Source organism: Centroberyx affinis, unplaced genomic scaffold, assembly GCF_046629955.1.
Source record: "Centroberyx affinis isolate AG114_WGS23_722 - 3 ecotype Tasmania unplaced genomic scaffold, CSIRO-AGI_Caff_v1 ptg001131l_1, whole genome shotgun sequence".
In the NCBI taxonomy this organism is placed as follows: Eukaryota; Metazoa; Chordata; class Actinopteri; order Beryciformes; family Berycidae; genus Centroberyx; species Centroberyx affinis.
In genome coordinates, this window is record NW_027279670.1 from 588,613 (window position 1) to 616,227 (window position 27,615).

At 42.9% G+C, this 27,615-nt stretch overlaps 2 protein-coding genes across 3 annotated transcripts; one reads left to right on the plus strand and one right to left on the minus strand.

Annotated features, from left to right (window-relative positions):
* The first annotated feature begins 748 nt into the window (after positions 1-748).
* fbxo11b (F-box protein 11b) lies at positions 749-15,615 on the plus strand. The gene is given in 23 exon segments (XM_071523959.1): positions 749-1,018; positions 2,445-2,608; positions 2,830-2,911; positions 3,146-3,290; positions 3,405-3,534; positions 4,062-4,145; positions 4,320-4,452; positions 4,640-4,746; positions 6,936-7,047; positions 7,587-7,693; positions 7,820-7,957; positions 8,077-8,294; positions 8,658-8,715; positions 8,717-8,839; positions 9,036-9,158; positions 10,791-10,876; positions 11,239-11,315; positions 11,407-11,550; positions 11,885-11,995; positions 12,106-12,213; positions 12,351-12,459; positions 12,630-12,728; positions 12,868-15,615. Coding segments are annotated over 23 exon segments (2,676 nt in total). The 5' UTR covers positions 749-930; the 3' UTR covers positions 12,998-15,615.
* A 119-nt stretch (positions 15,616-15,734) lies between these two features.
* Positions 15,735-25,917, minus strand: msh2 (mutS homolog 2 (E. coli)). 2 transcript variants are annotated; one of them, XM_071523957.1, is made up of 16 exons: positions 25,710-25,917; positions 25,291-25,439; positions 24,880-25,164; positions 24,620-24,766; positions 23,543-23,692; positions 22,321-22,454; positions 21,669-21,868; positions 20,322-20,431; positions 20,056-20,179; positions 18,947-19,097; positions 18,742-18,839; positions 18,185-18,430; positions 17,813-18,017; positions 17,449-17,696; positions 16,948-17,123; positions 15,735-16,260 (listed from the first exon to the last, which is right to left on the minus strand). In XM_071523957.1, the coding sequence occupies exons 1-16, from the start codon at positions 25,915-25,917 to the stop codon at positions 16,084-16,086; spliced, it is 2,808 nt and encodes a 935-aa protein (XP_071380058.1). In that variant the 3' UTR covers positions 15,735-16,083. The 2 variants fall into 2 exon arrangements, with proteins under 2 accessions (XP_071380058.1, XP_071380059.1); XM_071523958.1 differs by lacking the exon at positions 23,543-23,692 and having other exon boundaries at positions 15,736-16,260.
* Positions 25,918-27,615: the final 1,698 nt, after the last annotated feature.

Here is a 27,615-nt window from a genome sequence, read left to right on the forward strand (position 1 = left end):
ATAGCCTAATCGTTCATTTGCAGCCAAACAATGCCATCTAGTGGCATCCATAGGTTTTCCATGAAACTATAGATAGATGTGTTTGTTATAAATATATAAATGTGTGTGTGTGTGTGTGTGTGTGTGTGTAGGTGTGTGTCAGCACTATATGAGCCAATTCAAGACAAATTCAAGGTAAACTTGCATTTGACTCCTCTATTTTTGGTAATGATCCAGTGACAGCCAATTTATGCCAGTCAAGTGAATTTAGTGTATCTTTAACTGTTTGGTTTAATAGAATCGTCTATTCCTAGTCAATGGCCTGATACATAGGTTTGCCCTCAAGAAGATATATTTTAAGCACAATAGGTCATTGCCAGTAATTGCACCTACATTTAGTTCTACACTACACCCCCTCCTCCTCCTCCTCCTCCCCCTCCCCCTCAACAATGGGGGTTGAGGCTGCAGTGTGTATACATTATTTTGGTGACTGTCGGATGTCTAGCGGGTCCATTAGTGAAATGACCAGTGTTGATTAAAACGTTGCCTGTCCGAATCAGAGCAGAGATCAGATCGGCATCCGACAGAAAGGTTGGTCGAGTAGTTTGACACACAGCTGCTGATAGGTCGCCGCAGGAGGAGATTATAAAACACCAAATGGGATTGGTCAAAGAGACACTTTGCTCTTTTTTCTCGCGATTGTTTCCCCGTGTGGGTTAATGGCTCCTCCTGCTACAGACTGAGACGGAGCTGGCACCGAGCAGCTATACGGGGGGAGCAGTAACACTACGTAGAACAGCGATTACACCCCAAATACCAGCGGGTTTTCGGTCGCAATTGTTTGGGTGTATTTGGAAAAGAGGCGGTCGGGGCTGTAGTTTGGGTCGAGTGTTAAAATTAGAAGCGGGCGGTCGAGGATAGCAGTCTATTTTTTAACAACCAACTCCCCAGATGAACTCCGTCAGAGCCACCAACAGGAGACCCAGGCGAGTGTCGAGGCCGCGCCCGGTGCAGCCCGAACGGAACAACGGGGAGCGAGGTAAGCTAGGCCGCGGTCAGCAAACGGTTTCAGATGAAGACGTGTCAGGCGGTACCAGTCTTTACATATCCCCTATTTTCTTCTACTGGCCTGGTCTCCACACTTAAACATGTCGGGTTCAACAGGAAAAACCGAGGCTTCTTGCTCTGTGGCTTAGGCCAGGCCGCGCTTTGTTTGGCTTGAGTGATTGAGGCTAACACCGCTAGCTAGCTAGCTATGAGGTTAGGTGGAGGTTGGGGGTTGTCTTCGCCTGCTGCGTACCGAGCTAGATTGCCAACATTATTAGCCCGTATTCAGGTAACCTTAGCTGAAGCCAGAGGGCTCGACTTCATCCGTTTTAACCAGGCTCTTCATGTCTGCTCGGCCATTGCATTCCCAGCTGTCACTACCGATTCAGAGGGTGTAAATCTGCGGTGTCTTTGGACTGCCATTTTTGGGGTGTAACGTTAACAAAAACATTAGCAACGAAGTGGATAGTGTTAGCTAGCTGCCCAGCTTTACGAGGCCACACACATCAGCTGTGATAGATGATAGGTTCATGTTAGCCAGCGATTTAGATGAATTCGCTGTATCCATTTTGTGTTCTTGGGACAGTCCTTTCCAGCTAACGTTGCCGTAGCCAGTGAGCAGATTGAACCCGGAGTCCCTTCCTTGTTCTCAGTGCCTGCTAGCTCGATTTGTTTACACCGCGGATTTGCCAGCTACGCAGTTCAGTTTTTAGCCATTAGCCACTCGTCTGATCGACCCTGGTCTGCGGCCCTTTGGCGACCTGCTTTATTTTGACAACACTGTAAAAGAAGGGTCACTGATTTTGATTATGTGCGAGCGCTGTGGACCCAGTGACAAATGCCAATTGCCCGATATGTATTGGGAATAGCTGGACCCACTGGCTGGTAGTCTGGCTACGGGGGGTGCATCTGCCATTATCAATCACCAACCTTTGTCTGTCTTACCAACTATTACCCTGCCGGTAGCCTGCGCAGTGTGCTTACAGTATGCGAGTTGAATGCACTGCATTGTAGGAATAATGGTGACTAGAATAAGAATGTCAGTTGTCAGTGTTGGTTTGTGACTGCTTATTTTTTTTACTAAATACAACACACCAGCTGCTGTTACTGCAGAAATTTAGGTGTGTTATGGTGCACCAGAGATATGATTCTGTTGTTCAGAATAATATTCAGTGAGTTGTTGTGAAGACTGCTGTCATGCAGCCAATGCATTTGATTGCAGGGCATGAATAATTGTGTTCATTCATCTGAGCCTGAAAGGTGCAGCCTATGTCTGTATATATTCATGTGTGTGTCCATACACAGGTGCGTGTGTGTGGCATGGCCTTACTCTATGCTGCAGCTCTGTGTCTTGACTCTTGTAGTGCATGTTTAGAAAGTAGCGTATGTATAGAGAGTCTGTTTGCTTTTCTGCCCAGATGAGGAGGCTCCTGCAGCAGCTGCAGCAGAGATGGCTGTGGAGGAGTCCGGTCCAGGAGCTCAGAACAGTCCCTACCAGCTCCGACGCAAGTCCCTCTTGCCCAAGAGAACCGCCGCTGCCTCCGCCACCGCCTCTGCCTGCCCCAGCAAGGGCCCTATGGAGGTTAGACTGGAAAACTTAAGTGCAATTTTTGTGTATGTGTTGACACTGCAGTATGCACGTATACAGAATTCTGTGTGTGTGAGAGAAAGAGATTTGCTGATTAATTGTATCCTCCTGTGAAGGGACAATGATTTTCTGTCAGAATAGTAAATATCTTAGCCAATAACTGTGCTTGACTGTTGGCATGTGAAACTGATATGTTACTTGTCCCCCTTTTGCAGGGAGCATCCACTTCATCAACAGAGGCCTTTGGCCATCGAGCCAAGCGGGCACGGGTGTCTGGTAAGAGCCACGATCTGCCAGGTGTGTGTTAAAGCTTTGCAAGTGGGGCAAGCAAGATGTTAGCGTAATTGTTTGTTTTTGTATTTAAATTGAGTCTTTGCTCAGCAGAATATCGAAGAAATCATGGTGTTGTTTGCATTTATACTAGCACTCCATTAAGTGGCATGACTCACAGTTTAATTATAGAGTAATATGCTTGGAGTGTAGAGATTTGTCCCAAATGCTTACATTTTGTCTGTGTGTGTTTGTGTGTAGCAGCCCCAGCAGAGCAATATCTGCAGCAGAAGCTTCCAGATGAGGTTGTGTTGAAGATCTTCTCCTACTTGCTGGAACAGGACCTCTGCCAGGCAGCCTGCGTCTGCAAGAGATTCAGCCAGCTAGCCAATGACCCCATCCTATGGTCAGTGCATCTGGAGGGATGAAAAAAATCTTCAACTGCCCCGTCCTGTTCTGACTTTCAGTTATGAAATGGCAGACAACTGAAATTCTTTGTGTATGGTATTTAATTTTCCAGGAAACGTCTATACATGGAAGTGTTTGAGTACACACGTCCCATGATGCACCCTGAGCCAGGCAGGTTCTACCAGGTCAGCCCTGAGGAGCACGAACACCCAAACCCCTGGAAGGAGAGCTTCCAACAGCTGGTTAGTGTGCCTCCATAAATTTTTGTATGTTCACAAGGAGGAAATTGCCCCCCCCCCCCACCCCTCTCTCTGCACAGCTCTATTTTATTTAATTTTTCTTGCACTTCTCTCTTGCATGATTTTTCAATAGTCACAGGAATATTGTCAGGTTACTTGACCCTTGCAATCCTTACTTGACGCTGCTTGTAATTTCAGTGATCTAGGAATTTAAGCTTATTCTATTGTTGCATTTATTAAGCCACTCTGGATAAGAGCGTCATCTAAATGCCTAAAATGTGAAGTATTATACCTGTGCTTGCTTACTTTGTGTTCAATGGTGGTTTGTTTGTATATTGCATATGGTATTTATATACAGGGTTTGTCAATCTTACTTGGCACTTTCTTAGGTGCCAGGTTGTCTGCCTACAGTGTTTTCTATTCCAAAACTGGAAAAAGTTAGTTTCATGCCCTGGTTATATGATGACTATGTTTATGTTGAATGTGATCAACAGCTATATATGTTGACCCTGGTGTTTGTAATATTGCAGTATAAAGGTGCCCATGTAAAACCAGGATTTGCTGAGCATTTCTACAGTAACCCAGGCAGATACAAAGGCAGAGAGAATATGCTGGTAAGTCACAACTTCATAGAGAAATCCCTCAGGATTTATTTCATTGGCTGCAGCACCGAAATTTATGCGCTGCACAGCCAATGTAAACATCGGCCTGCTTTTCCAAACTGTATTCCGATAAATTATACGTGTGTGTATGTTCTGACTGAAAGTGTTTGTGCGTTTCTCTTGCAGTACTATGACACCATTGAGGATGCGCTGGGTGGAGTGCAAGAGGCCCACTTTGACGGTCTAATCTTCGTCCACTCTGGCATCTACACAGATGAGTGGATTTATATAGAGTCCCCCATCACCATGATTGGTGCAGGTAAGCACATTGCATTCACAGAAAAGTACTTTGGACATTACCTTGATGCCCGTGCTGCATGCAATCAATATATATATATATATATATATATATATATATATATCTCTAAGATGGAGATAAACTACCAGCGGCGTTTGTGTTCACGTTTATGAGGGTTTTAATGAGTGTTCTCTATTTTCTTCCTCAGCTCCTGGCAAAGTAGCTGACAAGGTGGTGATAGAGAATACCAGAGACTCGACGTTTGTCTTCATGGAGGGCTCAGAGGATGCCTACGTGGGATACATGACCATCAGGGTAAGCACAGACCTGACTGCTCCCCTTCTCCGTATCCCTGATTTAGCTTTTCAAACAAGCCTGGAGAAGTGCCGGTATATCAAAGGGCCCTCCCTTTTAGTCCCATAATGGGGCTCCAGTGTTCAGCCATTTGCTCGCATTTTGGGACTGTAGTGTTGGTGGCAAATTCCATCTTAGTCTCAAAATCATAATTGATTCAAATTTAGTACAATTATAAATGTACTAAAGTGAGATTATTCTTTATCCAAAGCATAAAAGAGTTTTTCTGATTTATCATAGTTTGTTTATTGCCAAAGTTGTCTCTCACATGTACAGTCTGTACAGTGTTCTGCCATCTCTAAACCAAGCCTCAAATCCAGAGGGTTCTTTCAGTGGGTAATTTAGTTCATTGTAAACTGTAATGCATGTAATTCAACCAGATCTCACATATATGATTGTATGTGGTCTGCTAGCAGTAAAATTACTATAATTTACTAAATGTTTAAAAGCCCCTACAGTATTTACCTCAATATATAATTGTCAAATTAATTTTGATTGTATTGTATAATTGCTGTAGAAAAATGAGGCCATTGCCATGAAAATTGGTTTATTCTGTGTCGCTTTCTATGTGCTTTTTATGTGTGTCTCTCCCTGGGTACGATTTCCTGCGAAATGTGCAGAAAGGAGGGGGCTCAATCAGACTTCCAGCCTGAGGAGGAGATTACTACTCCTCCTAACTACTCCTCCAAGCGATTTTTGGAAGATATTTGGATTCTCCTCAGTTAAAGACAAGAGTCAGCAGAACAACTAAAATCTTTGAGGAAATTGAATAACGGAAAGACCGCACACTCGCTGTGAATCAACTCCAGATAGAATCTATCTGTTTAGAACACGTCCGTTCATTGCGCACTGCTTTCATGTATTACATACATTTTGCCATTAACATTCAAATTTCATTCCATTTATAGTCAAATTTGGTTTTTGAAAATTGATAGCCCCAATACATATTTGTCTTCTCTCTGCAGTCTGCAGAGGGGGGGCCAGTGGTGAATTGTCTTTGGGACAGTGATGTAAAACACTACCAGTAAGGGACTCAAGGGGCCACCAAATTCATCAATTTTCAAATTCTATTGATAGCAGCTTTAAGCTTATGGATTAGCCTACATATTTCTAAGAGGGCAGAAATTATTGGATTCAGTGCATTTCACTTTTGCAAAGTTTACGCAATAGTATGAACTTGTTGTCTGCTCATAATAAATATAAAAGAGAGCACTAGCACTTTCTAGGTGCTCCGGTGGGGGGGGTGAGGCGGGGGTGTGCATGATTGGAGTGATTGAATCATTGTTTTTACCTGTTAACACCAAGTGCTGTGGTAGCACAGTGTTGTTGTCACTAAGAATCACTGAACAAAATTAACTAATTAACTAATTACTTGGCCACTGCAGTTAGAAAATCACCATGCTACTTCCTGGTATGTGGATGTACAGGGCACCAACCTAGAGCTGGCATCTGCTTGTGTGACTTCTACCGTACTGCCTGTAGTACGGGTGCATACTGCATTTCCCTTATGCAGGGCTCTTAGGGCTCTGGGCGGCCTAAAGAGCACATGCTGTAATTCCCCCAAGCAGTGTGCATTGGAAAAAAATGGGAACTTGTCTCTGTAGTGATTTTTTGGCATAGAAAATGATTTTAAAAGCATGATCATCATGCAGAAGTGATGTTTTGCTGTTTTTTTAATTTTTGGAGCAACATTGTTGCCTGAAAATTCTAACAACTGTAGAAATCTTGATAGCCTGTCATTTTGTTTTGTTTTGGTTAAACCAGCTAAAATTATTTAAGAAAGCAAGCCAATTTGATATGTGGATGGAAATCGTGTTGCCTATTTTATTACCTGTTGTAGCAATTTTTTTACTATTATAAAATCAGTGATTAATTAATTCTAGGTACAGCAATGCATACATTTTGATGTTTTACTAAAGCAACATATTGAGTATAGTATGTCTCATGGGGCCCAAGATATTACTGTTACCTGATTATGTGCTGGCGCCATCAGCTGCAGATTTTAGAGGCACCAGTACCTCCAGTAGAAAAAGGTAGTGTGGAGCTCTGTATTTGTGATGGCTAATCTGTAAGAGGTGGGTGGACAAAAGCTGGATGTGCTGTCAGTGGGCTAAGCCTCTGCCTGACCTCTGCTGCGCTTCTTTCCTCAGTTCAACCCTGATGATAAGTCGGCGCAGCACCATAACGCCCACCACTGTCTGGAGATCACAGTCAACTGCAGCCCCAACATCGACCACTGCATCATCCGCTCCACCTGCACAGGTAACACACACACACACACACACACAGACCACTTGTTATAACAATGTAGAGTCATGGTTTCCTATGGTTTGGAATGCAAAGTAGGTGGTGGCCCTACTTCTGGCGGATCACTAAATGATCAATATGTATTCATGAGCCTGTGTCCCAGGATGAGAGACTAAATATGTAATTTGGGTCTTGGACTGAGAACTAAGAAACCCTGAAGCAGAATGATTTTTGCTGACTATTTTGAGGTTTGTCATCACAGTTTTTCTCTCTGGTGAAAATTGCTGGTTGATATGATATTCCATCGCAGGAGTGGAAAATCTGGAGATGAATGAAAAATGGATTTAATAATAACCAAGTTTTTGGGAAACTCAAAAAATAATATGGGGAAAAATATGTGTGTGAGTGGATTGTTGAGCTACACTGATACCCCATATAAGTACTAATTTTATGTATTTGTAGATGCAATGTCATTTCAAATATTGGGCTATTTGTTGTTGGGAAGCGTAATCCTCGACTATAGTGTGAAACATCTCTTTTTCCTGTGTCTTTAGTGGGCTCAGCGGTGTGTGTGAGTGGCCAGGGGGCATGTCCAACCATCAAACACTGCAACATCAGCGACTGTGAGAACGTAGGGCTGTACATTACAGACCATGCACAGGTAAAATCCTCAGTTTTCTTTTTCAGATAGAAATAGTCATGGTTGACCACATGCACGCACACACGTACATGTACCATTGTTAACACAAGCACTGAATCTGACTCTGAATCTTGTTATTTGTTCCAGGGCATATATGAGGATAATGAGATCAGTAACAATGCGCTTGCGGGGATTTGGGTGAAAAACCACGGCAACCCCATCATCAGACGTAACCACATTCACCACGGCCGAGACGTTGGAGTGTTCACTTTTGATCACGGCATGGTAACTAAACCTTTCTACCCATGTCATGTCATACATTCAACTTGAAGCAACTCTGGTATTGGTTTATTTAATGCACCGCTTCACCATCCAACTAATGTCTCTTCCTGTCTGTGTTTCAGGGTTACTTTGAGAGCTGTAACATCCATAGGAACCGCATAGCAGGCTTCGAGGTGAAGGCCTACGCCAACCCCACGGTGGTGCGTTGTGAGATCCACCACGGCCAGACGGGAGGCATCTACGTCCACGAGAAGGGACGGGGACAGTTCATAGAGAATAAGATCTACGCCAACAACTTTGCCGGAGTCTGGATCACCTCCAACAGCGACCCCACGATACGGTGAGAACACATTTCGCAGAAGGCGTCATTTACCAGTAAACCTATAGAAGGATACTGGCGGTCTAGGTACCAGTAGGGTGCAACCAACTCACTAGGGATGCTACGAGTCTCTTCTTTTGCCTGTTAAAATTACAAAGTTAATTCATATCATTTGGCCACAGCAAGATATGTAAAGGTTAACATGGCTGACATTGTTATGGTTCAGCAAAAATAAATGCTTGTATTTGGTTCACTGATGACTAAAATATGTGGTTTTGTTGAAAATCCCTGTGTACCCTATTGGCATGTTACTGCAGACTTAACCTCGTCTCTATGTACAGATTTATTCCAAACAATTGACCTTTTTTTATCCTCCATATCCAGGGGAAACGCTATATTCAACGGAAACCAAGGAGGCGTGTACATATTTGGAGATGGGCGGGGGCTTGATAGAGGGTAACGATATCTATGGTAACGCCTTGGCGGGAATCCAGATCCGAACCAACAGCTGCCCCATCGTACGGCACAATAAGATCCACGATGGACAGCACGGGGGCATCTACGTGGTAAATACACACATCACTTCACAGGCAGATATGAAATGCCTGTATTGTATTTAGTAAAAAAAAAATAACACTGTGAATACAAAAGGATACACTTTCTTCATTTCAAGGAAGTGATGGGCTATTACGTGCCCACAATTTTTTTTTTTTTTTTTTAAGTTCAGAGAATTTTTGACAGCCGTCCTGCTTTGTGTTTCAGCATGAGAAAGGCCAGGGGGTGATTGAGGAGAACGAGGTTTACAGCAACACACTGGCTGGAGTCTGGGTGACCACTGGCAGCACTCCTGTCCTCCGCAGGAACCGCATCCACAGTGGCAAACAGGTAAAACACACACAGCTAAACATACAGTGCCTTGCAAAAGTGTCCCCTTGACTTTATGCACATTTTCATTTTCTCTGAAACTTCAACAACTGGATTCTAATGTCATCCATAAATGAACCAAACCGTGTTGAAGTATTCTGGTGGACAGTGCATCCTACACCCTAAAATCATTGAGTCCCATTAAGTAAGGGAGCTGGTCTCAGCTTTGGTAGCAAGAAAGACAAATGTAAAAAAAAAGTTTAAAAGGAAAATTGTTCAGAATCACTAAATACAATCTAAACATAACATCCAAGTAACAGATGATAAGAAATGTTGAGCAATTGAGCCCAAACGAAGCAAAGGGGGTGAATACTGGTGCAAAACAGATGTCTGTTATTTTAATTTTATGCTTTAACATAAATTTCCTCACATTTGTTTTCACTTTGATGGAATGGATTGCTTTGCACAGAACTCAGACAAAAAATCCTGAATAAATGTATTTTGAAATAACTTCATAGCACAACAAAATGTCCAAAAAGTAAAGCGGGTTGAATACTTTTGCAAAGCACTGTACTTCAGCCTTCTCTCCCAGTGTGTGACTGTCATGTGCATGTAAATTAATGATTCAGTCTCCCATGGTCTCATTATATTCATAATTGATGATCAAAACACCTACTTTTCTGCTCAATCTCTGTTTATTTGGAAATATAAAACCTTTATTTTTGGGAGGGGCATTGTAAATATGTGCATGTGTAAGAACCAGCTGCAGCAGTGTGTTAAATGACAACATGCTGAAAGTGGGTAAAAGCCAATGTTTCTGGAGTGATAATTATACATTGAGTTAAAGAAAAACTGCTGTCAGACTTTTGTCTGAATTTGAGCAACAAGAAGAGCAGGATCTCATTGGCTACATTTTTCTTAACCCGGTTACTTAAGTAACCTGGTTTCTTTTTGATGCATGTAGATATCACAACTGGGTCAGAATAACCCAGGTATGCTCCTACTCAAATTCTGAAAAATCTGATTAAGATGCCTAGTTTACTGAGATATAACTATGACATGTAAACATCTTACTCACCTTCACTTTAAGGTTTCCACATCTGCACAAACTCAGTTGCACAGCATTATGGGTACATTTTAATATCAACAAAAACATGTCTGCAAGCAGTACTTACTTTTACTATTGGGATCATCATTTGTATTAGAAGTAACAACTATTGCCCAGTCAAAGAGGGAGGTGGTTTCTGACAACAGGGAGACTCAGTCACAGGATATCAAAGATTCATGTAAACAGCTTAACCTGAATGAGCCCTTAACCACAGTATGGTCAATACCTGGGTTACTCCATGCATGTAAATGTAAACATTGTGTCTCTTCATTTTCCACATAGCACACTCAAACTCCAGAAATGGATTATTGGAGGAATTGCCATAACTTCAGACCAGTGTCTCCATTACTCTTTTGTCCGCTCAGCCTTCCCACTGAGTTGATAAAGAAAAATAAACAAAGGGGTCCGGGATCCTTGACTGTCTACTCTCTTTTCTTGAAAAAAGTAGTCTAGTATTATAATTGCTGAGCCATATGTTATATCTTGACAGATTTGTATGATCGTTTTCCTTCATCCAATGTTCTGACCACCTCTTTTCCTTTCAGGTTGGTGTGTATTTCTACGACAACGGACACGGTGTGTTGGAAGACAATGACATCTACAATCACATGTACTCTGGTGTGCAGATAAGGTAAAGCCTCCCGCCTTGAAGCAGTCAAGTGTATTTACTGAGCATACAAAAAATTGGGACATTTGCACTGTTCATGAAATAGATTGACCTGATGATGCCATGTGAAGGCTTTGACCCCTTAGTTCACTTGTTTTCTTTATCCATCGATTTGTCACCCATTTATTTATTAGTCTATCTCTCCCATTATTTAACCAGTGATGGTGCATGCACTTTTTCACCAACACCCAGCTTTCCCCTAATTCTATAATGTAGACATGGATTTTGCAGAACGGGAAGCAAATCAGTATCGGAAAGGTATTCTTAATCATTTGTACGCTCAATGTAAATCCTAATGTTGATTAATTCTTGTTAAATCTCGACAGGACGGGGAGCAACCCAAAGATCAGGCGCAACAAGATATGGGGAGGACAGAACGGAGGCATTTTAGTCTACAACTCAGGTCTGCACTTTATTCTGCCACTCTGTCTTTGTCTTTTATACAGTATCTGTGTATTTGCTTGTGTAATCCTGTGTTTTTGTTAATGTCACAGGTCTGGGCTTCATCGAGGACAATGAGATCTTTGACAATGCCATGGCCGGGGTGTGGATCAAGACGGACAGCAACCCCACACTGCGACGCAACAAGATTCACGATGGCAGAGACGGAGGCATCTGCATCTTCAACGGAGGCAGAGGTACAATCTAATATCTGTTAGACATGGAGAAACAACTGGCCAAAAAGAAGCAGGAGCACAGTTAGCCAGCTGATCTATAAAAAAGATTTTGACACAGCTTGTGAAATTTTGTTCCTAGTTGGTGATTGTCAGTATGCATGACTGACAATCCCTAAACTAAGTCCCGAGTCCAACCAAACTAATATTCACCTTAAGCTTACAAATTCAAATCCTAAACATCAAGATATAGCTAAATTTTTACACAGGTATCTGGGTGTTTGATCCTCCTCCCTTTGGCACCGCTATGACCTATCTGTTAGTGTATATTGTAAAATGTTTCAAACGTTGTGTTTAGGTCTGCTGGAGGAGAATGACATCTTCAGGAATGCTCAGGCCGGCGTGCTGATCAGCACCAACAGCCACCCAATACTCCGCAAGAACCGCATCTTTGACGGCTTCGCCGCAGGTCAGCTCTATAATATCAGAATCAACTCCATGTGACTACAAGTGACATCTCATTCACCTTTTATCTCCTGCTGGTGCTGATGGTGGACTTTGTTTTTGTGTGTTTTCCAGGTATTGAAATCACTAACCACGCCACAGCCACTCTCGAAGGCAACCAAATCTTCAACAATCGCTTTGGAGGCCTGTTCCTGGCCTCGGGGGTCAACGTTACCATGAAAGGTAGCTAGCTGTTTTGCTGGCTTTATCGACTCTGGTTATAAGATATGGTAATGCATTGCTGACACTTGCCCAATGCACTACATCGGCTCTCGCTCATCACTCTCCCTCTTCCTTTTCTGCTGTGTCCCTCCTGTCAGATAATAAGATTATGAATAACCAGGATGCCATAGAGAAGGCTGTGAGCAGAGGACAGTGTCTCTACAAGATCTCCAGCTACACCAGTTACCCCATGCACGACTTCTACAGGTATACAGGGTTCAATCAAAAGGGATCAAAATGCTCTAAGGACATTAAGAAGTGTCCCCTACTGGATTAACAGTGGTCACAAACAAAGTGTGGGTCGTGTACAGATTGTCTCCCATGCAACTATTTGTTTGAATTTTGGTAAATGAACCGGTTTTGTCTTTTGTCTCCAGATGTCACACTTGTAATACAACGGATAGGAATGCCATCTGTGTTAACTGCATCAAGAAATGCCACCAAGGGCATGACGTAGAGTTTATACGGCACGATAGGTGAGCCTCCGTTCGCTTTCTTTCACCAACCAAACATTCCTTTCTGAGGCCGTTTCCCTCTCCACATGCAATTGTAGAACTAGAATTATTAATCTGTGTTAAATCCTGTGTTTTAATCCCCGACATCTGTGCTCTCCAGGTTTTTCTGTGACTGCGGAGCGGGAACGTTGTCCAATCCCTGCACACTGGCCGGAGAGCCCACACACGACACGGACACCCTCTATGACTCAGCGCCGCCCATCGAGTCCAACACCCTGCAACATAACTGAACGCACACACACGCGTCACACCTTTACATACGCATACAAACACGTCACACTCGCACACACCCACAGAAACACACACGCACAGTTACACACACACACTGACTTCCCCTTGCAGCCATAAGGACCCAGAGAGACTCTGTGTATGCGGCGCTCTCAGTCGGGGTAGAGGTGAATGAGGCTGCAGAGGAAGCAGCCTCCGGCCCGCTGCAGTCAGACACGCTGCAGTGGTGGGAGTCTCCACTAGAGGGAGCGGTGGAGCGCAGAGGATATAGACTGACCCACACAGAACGGCCACAAGAGATTCCTCACTCAAGTATTTCTTATTGCAGTCTTTAGACAAAGAGAAACAACATGGGAAGAGTAGGGATGTGATGGGGGGGCGGTCGACGGGGGCCCGCGCCCCTTCGGCAGCGCGTGAAGATCCCCTGGTGTTAATCCTCGACTCGCAGCCCACGTCTTCTTCACAAGAACTGCCGTCAAAAGAGACTTCCTGCTTCCTCGCAGCTGCCGTCCCCATTGGCTGCCCTGGCAGTTGTAACTAGGCAACGGATGGGCGGATGTAGCTCTCTTGTGTGTGGATAAAGAAGAGCGAGACTTGTGTGTGATGGAGCACTTGGGCTTTTTTTAATATGTTATTCTGATCAATGGATTTGATTTCAATGCTTTCTCATGTAGTTTTGTATTTTCAAGCAAAAATCTGACTGTATTTGAATGTCTTTTATTTTATTATATATTATTATAATTATTGTTATTAATTTTCTTTGGTTAGCGTCTCCCCCAGCCCCCATCCCCCACCCCCCAGACTTACTGCAGTAACTCAGGTGTCCCAGTGGTCAAATTCTTTCTGTGAAAGAGAATCTCGTTAAACACTAAAAACCCTCTCCAGCATATTAGCTTAAATGGCAGGTGGAGGAGCTCCACAGTTGTATAAAGGTGTGTGTGTAAATGTGTGTGGTGTACGGTGTGTGTACAGTGCAAGTTGTGCGTGTATGTATATGTTTCTAAGTTCATGCAGTCAGTGTTTTCTGGAGAGGGTTTCAATAGGAGGCGTCGGAGCTCCTTGGAACTGGAACTGATGAGTCTATCTGCAGTCCCCCCCCCCCCCCCCCCCTCCCTCCTCCCCCTGTCCCGTCCCCCCTCCTCCACCTCCTTCCTCCCCTCTCTCTTCCGTGTATCGTGGTGACTGTGGCTCCTCATGCAGCCTGAATCGTATGCATGTACCATAACATCTAGACTTAATATATTGTGAAGTATTCAATAACCATTATGTAGATGCTAGTTGGAATTCAAAAAGGGGTTTAATTTCCTAGAAAGACAAAAAAAGAAAACAGGAAACTGGTCATTTCTAAGAAAATAAAACTTTATTAGATCACAAGTGTTTGTCTTAAATTCACGTGCTGTGAGGAAATCCATATACTGTAAAACTTCCAACAAATGCCTGGTCTGATAAACCAAATAGTTGCTTATGTAACCTAGGACAGTGATTCTCAACCTTTTTCATATCAATGACCCCTAATTTAGTTCACATTAGGGCCACAGACCCCCATTTGATGAGATTTTGTCTCACACCCAGACCCCCCTGAGAATATTTTTATTGTTGGATATGACTTTCTGTATTGTAGGTATGAGAGAGGTGTAGCGATAACAGTGAAACTATGATCAAAATAGTCATCCTTCTACATTCTCTAATTGTGTTAACTTGTAAATGAAATAATGGTGAAGCTTAACAATTCATCCATTTGCTGGGGACCCCCTCAAGGACCCCGGACCCCATGTTGAGAACCACTGACCTAGGAGGTCATGTTTTGGCAAATGAATGACTGCCCCAAAATATTCCTCACTTTGGTGCTAGCGACAGCTCTCTATCAATTGAAGTAATACTATCCGAAGTAATTCCATACCCAGGGTAATGGTGGTTTTACAGTATCCAGGTTATTCAGTTATATAAGAGCTTTGGCATCACTTCTTGACATATGGCAGGCCAAGTGACCATTTCTGATGTTCCGATCATAACTGACAGATTGGTTTAACTTTGGGTTTGCATCTAGACAGAACCATGTTGAAATGCTCACTTGACTCATAAACTATATCCTATAGAAATTATTTCATACAAATGTCAGGGGTTATCCAATTTAGCAAAATTATTGTTTTAGCAGCAGCAAACCCAAACAACCCCTTTTGGCCTTGAATCTACACAAATTGGACTGAAGATTCAAGAAACAATAAAAAAAAAAAGGAATCTAATGCCATCTGTAAGTGACAAAGCTTTCCCAAACTGAATACACCATACACCCTAAACTTCTATCAGCATGTTCTGAAGGGCCCTAGCATAACACTTCCAAGCAAGAGAGGAAAAATGAGAGCAATTTTGAAAATCTATTTGTCTTACTATTACCTAGAGATGCAGAATAAGTTCTGAAATGTTTTAACAGTCATGATAGAGCCTAGGTGAGTAAAGGGGGCGAATAAGAGATAAAGAGATATAAAACTAAATGACTACATACTGACAAAACAGAGGCCTAGTGGTGTTTGAAAATCTGTCATTTTGATTGTTACACACTTTTGTCTACTAAATCTAACATAAATATGAAACATTTCATGTATATCTTAGGTCATGCCATATGTTTTTAAGTTTAAAGTGAAGATGTGTGTGTGTGAGAACAAAAGGACATGAAGTCCCACTGTTCTCTAATAAGGCAATTTCAAATCTGATTGCAGCTTCAAGTTATTGAAGTATAGTATATAGTAAGGAATGGGATACAAAAAACAAAACAAAACTGTCAACCTTTGTTCTCTGGCCAGTACACACTCCAACAAATACAACTTGTATTACCTACATAATATGCAATACATATTATATTCAATGTACAAGCATTACACTCGCATTCCATACCTAAGGACATTTTATTCCCTTGGGTACACAAGAAGCACAGCAGTTTGGAATGGGAATTATTGGGGGAAAAAAGTCACGCAACACATTCAGGAATTCTTTATTGAAAAAGAACACTATAAAACTTAGATCTAATTTGTGGTCCTCTAGCTTACGTGAATTTGACCTGTGTTGGACATGTGAATGTTGTGTGTCCAACTCAAGCCGTCTGTACAGGAGCACAGCGTGCCAGGATCTCTGTGATGTAACTGTTATTTTTAGTGACCAACTCCTCTTTCATTCCCCTGAGCTCTGCCTTCAGCTCTTCCTCAGTCATGGTGGCAGCAGGAAGTGACTTCACCTTCTCCAGGAAGTCCTGGATCAGGCTCTCCCCCATCTGAAGAAGAGACCAAACAACAGCTTGAGCTCTACTATTTCACTTGTATCACTACATACAAACATGCCATTTCATAGACACTTCTTCCCAAGCACCTTCCAGTACCATTAGTGAATATATTTTGAGATTAATTTTAGAGTCAAATTCAACAGTCAGAATTCATGCTTTTTACACATATTCACAACCAAGTTATATGCTCCACAATTATGGACTATGGACTAACTATGGACTTAAATTTGTTGCTCTGCTACCATTGGAGTGAATTTTGATTGGGTGAGATGCATGGCTTGTTTATTATAAAATAGTCTTGTTTTGCTCTGCAGAGAGTGCTCCTCAGAAACAACCCAACTGACCATGTCACCCACACCACCCATTAAAATTATTAGCCATAATTACTTGAAAAAGGGACCCTTACCCACTGTATTTTAGGCAGGACTTTGTTTAACTGAAGTTAATGAATGTGAATTATCCATTCTTAAATAAATATTCCTGATGTCAAAAGTCGATTTTAACATCAAATGAAGGATTCGACTACTGGTGCACATCTCTAGCACTACTCATTGAGTCAGACAGACCCACATGTCAGCAATGCAGAAAGGATATGACTGATATGTGCATGCTAAAATGCAAATGGGAGGCCAAATGAAACCCCTCAGTTGTGGTGCCAGGACAGAAACCTGGCCCCACCTGTTTGTCTGTACGGCGTCTCTTGGCCTCAGGCCCCTCTTCTTGTTCGGACTTCTCCCCCACAGGCTCCTGGAACTCCTCCAGTTCCTCGGCCTTCTCCTTCGCCATGGCAACCACCGATGGCGGGAAGCAAGCCAACTCGGCGACATGGATTCCAAAACTCTGGTCACACACACCTAAACACACACGCACACACACACACATTATTATGTCGGGGTATTGAGTCATATTGGTGCTACTGACTACAAAAATATGTTAAAATATTTGGTACTGGTAATTCGGTACTTCAATGGTTAATCTTACATCGTCTTTCATGCAATCACCATGCATGTTCTAAAACCTAAAGTGACTGCTGATTGGCTTGCTTAAACAGTTCTTTTCTACCAGTTGACACCCATGTTAGGCCTAGGAAACATGACCTATAGAGAACCAACTTTCAATTCAAAAGGGAAAATAAATGAATAAAGTCCAAAAAGCATTGTGCGTGTTTTGTGCACTGACCCGGCTTGACCCTGTACAGCATGGTGAGTGTGTTGTGGGAGGTCAGGGCGGTGACGTGCAGGTTGTGGACGGAGGGCTGCTGTGCGGCCAGCGCCGTCAGCTCGTGGAAGTGAGTGGCGAACAGGCAGAAGCTGCCGATCTTGGAGGCGATGTGTTCGCTGATGGCCCAGGCCAGACCGAAGCCGTCGTACGTGGACGTGCCTCTGCCCAGCTCGTCGATGATGATGAGCGACTTCTCTGTGGCCGACCTTGAGAGAGAGGACGGATGTGAAGATGTGTGTACACAAGTGTTGGAGTCAATGTGTGTGTGTGTGTGTGTGTGTGTGTTGTGTGTGTGTGTGTGTGTGTGTGTGTGTGACCCTACCGCAGAATGGCGGCTGTCTCCAGCATCTCCGACATAAAGGTAGACACTCCTTTGACCTGGCTGTCTCCCGCTCCCACCCTGGCCAGCACGCTGTCAATCACACTAAGCTCCGCCTTCTCACACGGCACAAAGCAACCAATCTGCGCCATCAGAGCGATCACGCCCACCTGCCGGATAAATGTCGACTTGCCGCCCATATTTGGACCTAGGGAGACAGAGGAGAGGATAGTTATGGTAAGTGTATCTGTGATGGTAAGATTTGCATCCACAGGTCCACAACAGAAATGTCTCTATGACTTCATCAGTGACAATTTCCTTTCTCAAATGGCAGATTTCTAATTTTGGAAACTGAAGCACAACACCTCTACACACCTGTTATAATGTAGAAGCTTTTCTCTCCCTGGGTGAAGCTGATGTCGTTGGGTATGAAGGCGGTGTCGGCGTCCGTCTCCATGCAGGGATGCCTGGCCTGCTGCAGCTCCAGGCGCCTAGAGCCGTCCTCCAGGAGGTGAGGCCGAACATAGGGCACGGGGGCCGAGACGGACGCCACGGCGAAGCTCACTGCGGCGTCCAGCTGCGCTATGGCGTCGCTCAGTGTCTGCAGGGGGTCCACGTAGCCTGGAGGAGCAGAGGAGGCCGTGTTAAAAGAGCCCAAAACCTCAAATGAAATATCAGATCTGCACTCTGGGGAGACTACCAGGCGTGTAGGTTCAAAACCCATTGATATACTTCTATATACTTTTCTTACTCAAAACCTGAAAGTTCAACCTAGTTCACATGACTAATGTGAAAAATGGCAAATGAGTTCTTAAATGTCACATATCACAAATTTCAGTGAATTCAGAGGGAGTTAGTTCGGTTTCCATGTCATGTTGAATCAATGCCACGCTGGCTGGAGAGGGTGAGCAGCATGTGATGAACTTCCTCACCTGAGGCAATGCTGATGATCTCTTTGACAATCGCATTCTGGGCCTCCTCATACTCCTCTCTGTTCTTGGTGTACTCCTCATTCAGAGAGCTCAGCTTACTGCAGATACGGGAACGTAGATGTGCACAAACACACAGTGAGATGACAGAAGAAGAGAAGGGTTGGCAAGAGCTCCGACATTAAGTGTGTGACGGAGGGAGACGGACCTGTTTGTAAAGCGCACTCCGTTCTTCTGGACGTCCAGTGTAGTGAATTTCTTGTTGTTCCTCAGGCTCTTCTCTTCCTTGCAGGTGACCCTCAGGTAGTAGCCCAGCATGGCATTGGACTCCAGCTTCACCGTCTTACCAGCATCCAGACCTGAACACAAGGTTATTACTGTGAGCTCAAATTAAAACTAAAACTAAAAACTATGTTGCCTGTTCTAAAACTAACTAAAATAGAAATGCACATGAATTATTTTTAGTGTTTGTTTTGATCCATTCCTGAGTCTGGAAAGAGCAAGATTGATGGCAAATTTCTCTCCCAACTTGAGGGATGGCTCTTAAGTCATATATAAAAAGCAAGAATGATTTCCAAACGTAGTAAACATTCCACACAAACTGCCACTTCCCCCATAATTGGCCCTAAATGAAAGATCTCAAAAGAAAACAAAAATATGTGGAAAAACTAAAACTTAACTAAAACTGTTGCACATACTCTGAAAACTAAAACTACACTCACTGAATTGAAATCAAAACTGACATGTAGCTCATGCTTTAATGTTGTTTAAAGTTTTAGCTTTGATTTTTGATTTTAAAGTGTATGTTATTCTGCATAGGACAGGATTAACTGCTCTATTAGTTAAAACAGACATTCAACTTGACCTTTAATCTCAATCATTTGAGTGTCTATTTTTATTTTTTCTAATAACATACAGCAGTATATGTATAGCAGTAAGCAGGTAGGGATCTATAGAATATACCACTTTTTATAAAGACCTGTTTTTATACATCAGGCAACTGACGGCCTAAATGCAACCAAAAAAATAAAAAAAGTTCTGTGCAGGTGGCATCAATCAATTGATGGCCACCTGATAGCCACATTATGTGATAAACCTAGTTCAGCCTTTGGTTTATTTTGCATTTGTGCCACACCACATCCTGGAAACCTAATCAGCAAATGCGTGCATGCCCTCACAGCCTTCACAGTGCAGTATCAAACTGCTGCTCTAGGAGTAGACTAATCCATTAGATTAATTAATACAATCAATGTCTCTGTAAATAATCACTGCACAAATAATAGAGCGTCCATCCTAGTATGTGTGTGTTGTATGCACCTAGTTCCCGTGCTGCGCTGTTCAGCACTGCCTGCATGCTCTTTTCCAGCGAGTCCATGTTTTCTCTCAGCTCACTCAACACCGGGTCAAACGACGGCTTCACCAGGAACTCATGGTGGTCAACCTACACACACATACACACAAACTATATGAAAAAGTACATCTACACATCATATGGGACTGATAATATACAAACATAATGAACAGAAAATATTTCATTCTTACATAGTGCACAGACACATATACACAAACACAAAGCACAAGACCTGGTTCATGTCCAGAGTGGTCTCAATCATCTCCTGGTACTTGGTGAAGTCAGTCTGCAGGTCTCTGAAAGGGGACAGGAACACTGCCTCCAACAGAGCCTGGTAGCTGCCTAGAACACACACACACACACTATGGTTACAAATATGAAAGCAGTAAATAAGAAATTAATGAATGCATATATCAGAAATTAGCTTACACATGTAGGTATGAATATATTAATTTAAGTCAAAGTAGGGATGTCAATGGTTAACCGTTAATCGGTTAACTGTTAATCGGTTAACCACCGAGAATATTTTTGACCGGTTACGCATGTCGGTCTATAGGTTAATTTGCATACACACTCCGCTCAACTAGCAGTCTGAGCAGGGCTGCCAACTCTCACGCATTGACCGTGAGACTCACGCAATTGACACTTTTCACCCGCTCTCACGCCATAAGTCCATTTTCTCATGCAGTGAAAAACAAATTCATAACTGATAACGTTGCTGTGCGAAAAGAGACACTGACAGCGCACGGACAGACAAGACAGAGCAGCACCGTGCAGCAGCGAGTTATTCAGACCATCGGGGGAAAGCGAGAAATATACACAAATCTATTATATTGTAATTTATTACCATGCATGCTGCTCAGAGTAATCAGGACGCCAGCGTCTCTCCCTCTCCTCGAACAGGTTGGCTGTGCGCACGCAGGCAGGAGTGAGTGAGTTACTATGGTTACGGGGACACTCTGTGTCTCTGTCGCTCTGAAACTTTCTCACGTTTCCCAATAATAGGTTTTTAGGTTAGTATGCCTATGCAAAATCATAAATGTAAGTACCTCAATGCTGAAATCTTGTAATATAACATAATATAAAAAGCTCATTGACTCAATGGAGCGCCGGACTAAAAGGAAAGCGCCACTTTCTTGTATTTCACGTCATTAAGCGTTTTTTCTTAAAAATTAACCGGTTAGTTACCGGTTAATGGGTGTCGGCCTATCGAAAGCAAAATTAACCGAAACTGACATCCCTAAGTCAAAGACATGTATGTTAGGATTAATACTCCTGTCATTGCCCCTGACCAAGGCACTGGCAAAAGAACTGGAGTTGAAACTGTACTGCGGCTGCCCACTGCTCCTAGTGTGTGTATAGGATGGGTCAAATGCAGAGGACAAATTTCCCCACGGGGATAATAAAGTATACAAATACAAATGTATGTAGGTAGGCAGGTAGGTGGGAATGCATGTAGGTATGTATGGGAGATGAATGCACACACAAATTGTACAAACTACAATTGTACTGTGTGTGTGTATGTGTGTGTGTGTGTGTGTGTGTGTGTGTGTGTGTGTGTGTGTGTGTGTGTGTGTACCCGAGTATCTCTCCAGGGCTGTGATGAGGGCGGGGATCTGGCTCACAGCTTGGTAGACACGGTAGCAGTCCTGCAGCGTTGCAGAGCGACGGTGGAATTTCTTGGCCAGGCGGTGAAGATCGGGAAACCGCCGCAGCAAGTCCTCCTGGCAGGTCTGCCTCAGCTCAGAGTCACACACAAAACTCTCCACCAGGTCCAGCCTAGACACACACACAGACACATTTTGATGACGGAACAGTGAGAGGATAACAGAATATATTGCTTTAAGGGGTTTGGAGTCACAAGGGGACAGAAGGCGAAAAATGGCCAAAGGCATAGCTGTAGCTGTATTAACAGCACCCGTCGCTGTTTTTTTTTTTTTTTTTTCTTTTTCAAAGCAACAGCGACAACAGTCCACTGCGTCTAGATCAGATATGTGTCAGATCTAGGATGACATATGAAAGCGGCCCAAATCTGATTTGAAAAGATCAGATTTTGGTGTTAACACAGCTCAGAAAAAACAGATTTGGGCCACTGCCACCTGTAATGTGAACGTAGCCTATAGTCATGTTGTACCTACAATGAACAGAATGAAATCTAACCCAGACAGTATCTGACAGTTCCAGATAATCATGTATCTGATCTAGGCAGTTATTTCCCATCCTTGTATTACCTCTCCTCTATTCTGGTCTTGTCCATGAGTGGTTGCTTGATCCACTGGTTGACCAGCCGCTGGCCCTGCGGGGTACGGCACTTGTTCAACAGACCAGCCAATGAGTGAGCTCCACTGGTGTCATCAGGTGCACCCTGGAGAACACAACCGGAACAGCATGTGTCAGAATGAAATAAACCCAACCAGAGCAGGTGAGGCTGAATTCAACAATACATGATCTGATGATGGATATCCCCCAAAGTATCTGCACACCCAGTGATGTACACCATCACAAACCTTGATCTCTATTACACAGAATACAGTATGTACCCATCTCATATTCTGAACTCTTTTATCTAATTGACTACTGTGTAAACAAGGAGTTCAGAGATCCTGAGCACAAACAAATGGGGGAAATATTAAACGCATTACAGTTTCCATCAAAGATCATTATCACCACTAATCCCATCTCCACATATCCAAACTGCAAAAGACCACAAAAGACAACCACACCTGAGACATAAGTGGTTGACTATTATATAATAGATACTTCAACAAAACTATCAGCAGCAGCAAAGTACATTAATCCGTCTAAGGCTATAATATTTCACCAAGTATTCAGCAGTTTGAAAATAAATAAAACCAGCCTAGCATAGAGGACATTCTGATCCGCCACTGTAGGTCTAAATGTAACTTACAATGTGCGTTTCCACATTTGCACAACACTTTCAGAATTTTAACATACTCAACTGATAATCACCCCTCATAACGCTACTTACTGTTGCTTAGCAACATTGTTTAACTACTGTTCAAGAATTATATTGCATAACATAAACAATAAGACTCTTTCAACATCTGTGTTTGTTATTAAAATGGTGTGTTACTGGCGCTTCGCAATGTGCCTAACAACATCTCTTAGCGGTCCTAAAATCACTGTAAACTATGGCCTTTCATGGATTATTGCCTGAATACTCTATTAGGGGTATTTAACTGTCTTCCCTGTCTCCAGTTTTCTTTTTGACACACCACTGAATTGAAGACTATAAATTGCCCATAGGTGTTATATGATGTATATGACCTAGTATAGGATGTATATGATGTGTATGTATATGTATGATGTAGTATGGTATATGACATGTATATGTGATGGTATGTAAAGCCCTTTGAGACTTGACTGTGATGAAGGGCTATATAAATAAACAAGACTAGACTAGATGTGAGAACATATGACCCTGGGTCTGACCTGGAAGAGGTTAAGTGCCAGCACAGCAGCGTTGTCCAGCCTCATGTACTGACCCAGGTCCAGAGGGGTCAGACTGAAGGAGTTGAAGTTGGACTCATCAGAGAGCAGTTCCAGGAAGCGCACCACTGCAGCCAAGCAGGACATAGCCACCTGGGAACGAACGAACAAACACACACACCTTCATTTCTATTCTGCATTTGAGGACTTTGGTCAATATAAATTCAATATTTAAATCCTATATATGCCGACAGTGGGACTGGGTAATATAATTGTCAATCAGGCCATATTACTTACAATGATGTTAGGCAGAATATTGCTTCTTGGGAGATCTTATTTTTACTGTAATGAGGAAAAAATATTTTCCTTTTCTGAACATTTTACATTTAAGGGTATGTTATTTCTATGTCTCTGAATTACTGAACTTTCACTAATAGCTCCCAAGGCAAGACGAAAGAGAGCCCTTTAATTTATGATGCAACACTAATATACACAAATCCGTAGAGAATGGGTTGGAATACGGAAAATGTGAAATCAGAGTCATCATCATCCATTAAGACTTTATCTGGAGGGTACAGAATCAGCTGAACTCTGTGATATATCAGGTCATTTGGTCATCATATAGCCTAGGTCATCATATATCAGGTCATTTGGATGTGAAGAGCCACACTCCCTGTAATATATAGGTAATTTGGATATAAAGAATCACACCCCTGTTCAATGTCAATGGAACAATATGTACACTGGCATGACATCACCGAGTAGTCTTGTTTGTCTGGTTTACAGCTTCTTGAAAGGTTATTAATACTTTATGCTCTCAGAATAACATGTGAATTTGGAAATGTATTGATACTCCCCTCTTATCTCTCACTAGGAGTGTGAATCTGAAAATGTTTAGCTTAAGTGCTTTTATGAACCAAAATGGCAATGAGCTACTTAACTTTACTGTGTTGTCCATGGTAGTAAGTATTGTGTGTGATACGGTTTCCGGTAAAGAGTGGTATATTGCGTATCTTACTTTTCTTTGAATTGTCAAATAAAGTCAATGACTCACTCATGTCTGGGAGCTCATGTGTTTACCTGTTTGTCTAGCTCAGGTAATGTGTTGCTGGCCACAGTCTCTCCTTTCTTGGCCCTTAGCAGTCTGTTGAGATCCTGGACCATGTCCTTGCTGCTGAACTCTGCTCTCTTCCTGTCAGAGACCAGCATGCCACCACGCTGCACCACCTACACAGACACATAATAAATACAGTGTTTGTTTGTTTCAAATTGGGCGTAGGTGTTTTACTGCTTTTTCCTGTTTTTATGTTCATAATCACGACCCTGACACACACACATACCTCGCGTAGTTTAGCACTGTCACTGTTGCCGTCCCCCTGGGCTAAGAGACACTCCTTAGGGCTGATTTGGACGAGCAGGGACTCCAGGTTGGAGAAGATCTCGCTGTCTGGAAACTCACACACTCCCATGGTCCTCTGGGCTGCGTCCACATAGCCCACGCCCACCACACGCTGTCCGTCAGCCCCTGTAGCCAACCGTACAGCTACAACCCCAGCGCAGCCCTCCGCTCCAGCTCCACTCCCAAACAGAATCTCCTCAAACTGAGTCAAGTTTCCTGGAGATGCCTGAGTTTGGATGAAGTGACAGAGGGGATGAGAGGGACAGACAGTTTGGTATGGAAGACTAAGACAGTGGTCAAAGAATGGGAGAGCCTTTAAACATTCTTTCATAGTCAGTAATGGAGTCAATACCTTGTACTCGATCTTCCAGTCATGCTCTTTGCTGCTCTTGCTGTGGTTCTTGTACACTTCTACTCTGTACTGCCTCACCAGCAGCAAGTCTTTCACAAAGGCCTCAAAGTTCAGCTTGCTCAGGACCACACTCTCCAGCTTGCGGCTGCCTGTTGAGCAACACGCATGAATATTAGAGTCAGCGTAGCCTCCTACACCACCCGCAACGCTCCCTAACGTTACACACCTGGCATGCATTTGTGGTTAGCGAGTAGCTACCTTTGCTGAGCCCGTCTCTGGATGCATCAAACAATAAAAAACACACTGATTTAGCTTGCTAACGATTAAGCTTAGCTTGCCACCAGCGAGAGATACATTAGTTTACCTAGCCTGCCATTAGCTAGTTGGGTAGCTAACGTTATGCTACAGAGTTTAGCTACCTGCGCCCAGATTTTTGATGACCCCATTCGTCTTGAAAACTTCCTTCGCCGCGAAGACTGCGTCTTTCCCGTGCACAGTGTAGTAGTCATTACGGTCGAATATTCTGAAAGTACTGTCTGTTTTCTCCGGCATGGAGAAAAAGAAGTTCAGAAAGCCATGCTCGGCTGCAGTGTCCATAGACAGGTTCTGCTTCGGCTGCACCGCCATGTTGTAAACTCCCGCCACGACTGGGGCCAAACAGGAAACTACGTTGCCATCGTGTTCCCATGGAAACTAGACGAGAGTAGCCGAGTGCAGTAAGGCGAGGAGTCATCAAGCTGAATACTCCCGACTGCATAGTCGCTGTTCCTTTTCTTCTTCTTCAGTTTTGCTTAACGGCGATTGATAAACAACTTAAAAGGTGCATTAGTGCCACCCACACACACTGCTCAAACGACCCAGACCTTCACGTTACTTATTTTTAATTTTTTAGGCAATACAGGTGGCATTTAAAATATTACATGTCTGTAGCGTTCTAATAAAATGGTATATGGACTGCTCATGGAGTGACATCTTGGAATAGATATAAAAATTTAAGTGCTTAAGTCTCTTCATTTCACGGTGGGTGTGTGATACAACTGTGATGAACCAATACGCGCTCAGCTCGAGGCGTTTCCCATCATCCGTGGAGCTGTGCAGTCGGTGGAGAGCAGCTATCACACCTCATACTTTTTGGAGATGTAACATCACTTTGATGTCGCATGCAACGTTAGACTTTTCAGTTACATCCTTGCATTGCTAATATAACCTTTATAACAAAATTAGGATAAACTACTAACATACGCTACTGTAACATTGTGACATAACAGGAAAACTGCGATATATCATATTTCCAGGTAAATTAGCCTAATTTATGCGACAAATTCTTTGTCAATACAAAACAGAGAAGAGCATTGGACACACCTTCTGCTCAAAAGCTACATATTTTTCAAACAATTGGAACTGAATATGTTGCTCTTCCCATATTATGAAAAAACACCCTACTCACTTCGACTATGTAGGCCTACCTTCACGATACACATAGGGCATATATGGCTAGAATATCACAGTACATTTATCAATTTAATGTTTTTTTCTGTCGAAACCATGCTCTAAATGTTTAGCAGTCAATCAGTGTAATTTGTGTACAAAACAACAAAATTGCCAGTACAAAGACGCAGTGTGTCTTAACTGATACTCAAAATTTATTATAAACTATAGGTATGGATAAGGTTTACATATAATGCAGACAGCGGGCGGTTACCGCTGTCTCTGCCGCCCAGTGATGTTGATGATGAAGATGATGATGTCTCTGTGCACTCACAGCTACAGAGTGTAGAATGATGATGTGGATAGTCTGCTTTTCTCCTCAACCATATACATGGTCTGGTCTACCCCAATTCTCTGATGTTTGTTTCAGAGTTTACATGCAGGTCGGGAAAGTCTAAAAAATGAATTTGATCATTTTCAAGTCTTGAATAATGAGGGAAAGTTGGCTTGGGGGACAGGGCTCTATAGCTTTGCTTGTAACTTTGGTGATCTACAAATTTAAGCTTATTCTACTTGCACTCACTCACTCCAGATAAGAGCATCAGCTAAATGCCTAAAATGTAAAATGAAATGATTGTAAGGCAATGGGATGCTATGAATATTAATTATGGTAGTTTTAGTGTGTTTGTGTGTGAGAGAGAGCAAAATAAGATTTGGAATATTTTTCTCATACTCTTAATTTTTAATTTCTGCTCAGGGGAAACGCCTCACAAGGAGAGATCCAAGAGCCAATCTGTTTTAATGATGTAGATTTGCGTGCCTGCATGTGCTGGTCTCATGACTTGAAGATGCCTGGAAATTGCATGCCAAATGTTATCATCAGCTACAGCCTGAACC

Coding starts and splice junctions, on each gene's coding strand:
- msh2 (XM_071523957.1), bottom strand. CDS start 25,917: ATGGCGGTGCAGCCGAAGCAGAACCTGTCTATGGACACTGCAGCCGAG. Junction 22,455..23,542: donor TGGCACTTAACCTCTTCCAG/GTCAGACCCAGG, acceptor TGTGTTCTCCAG/GGTGCACCTGATGACACCAG. Junction 20,180..20,321: donor CCACTCTGGACATGAACCAG/GTCTTGTGCTTT, acceptor ATGTGTGTGTAG/GTTGACCACCATGAGTTCCT.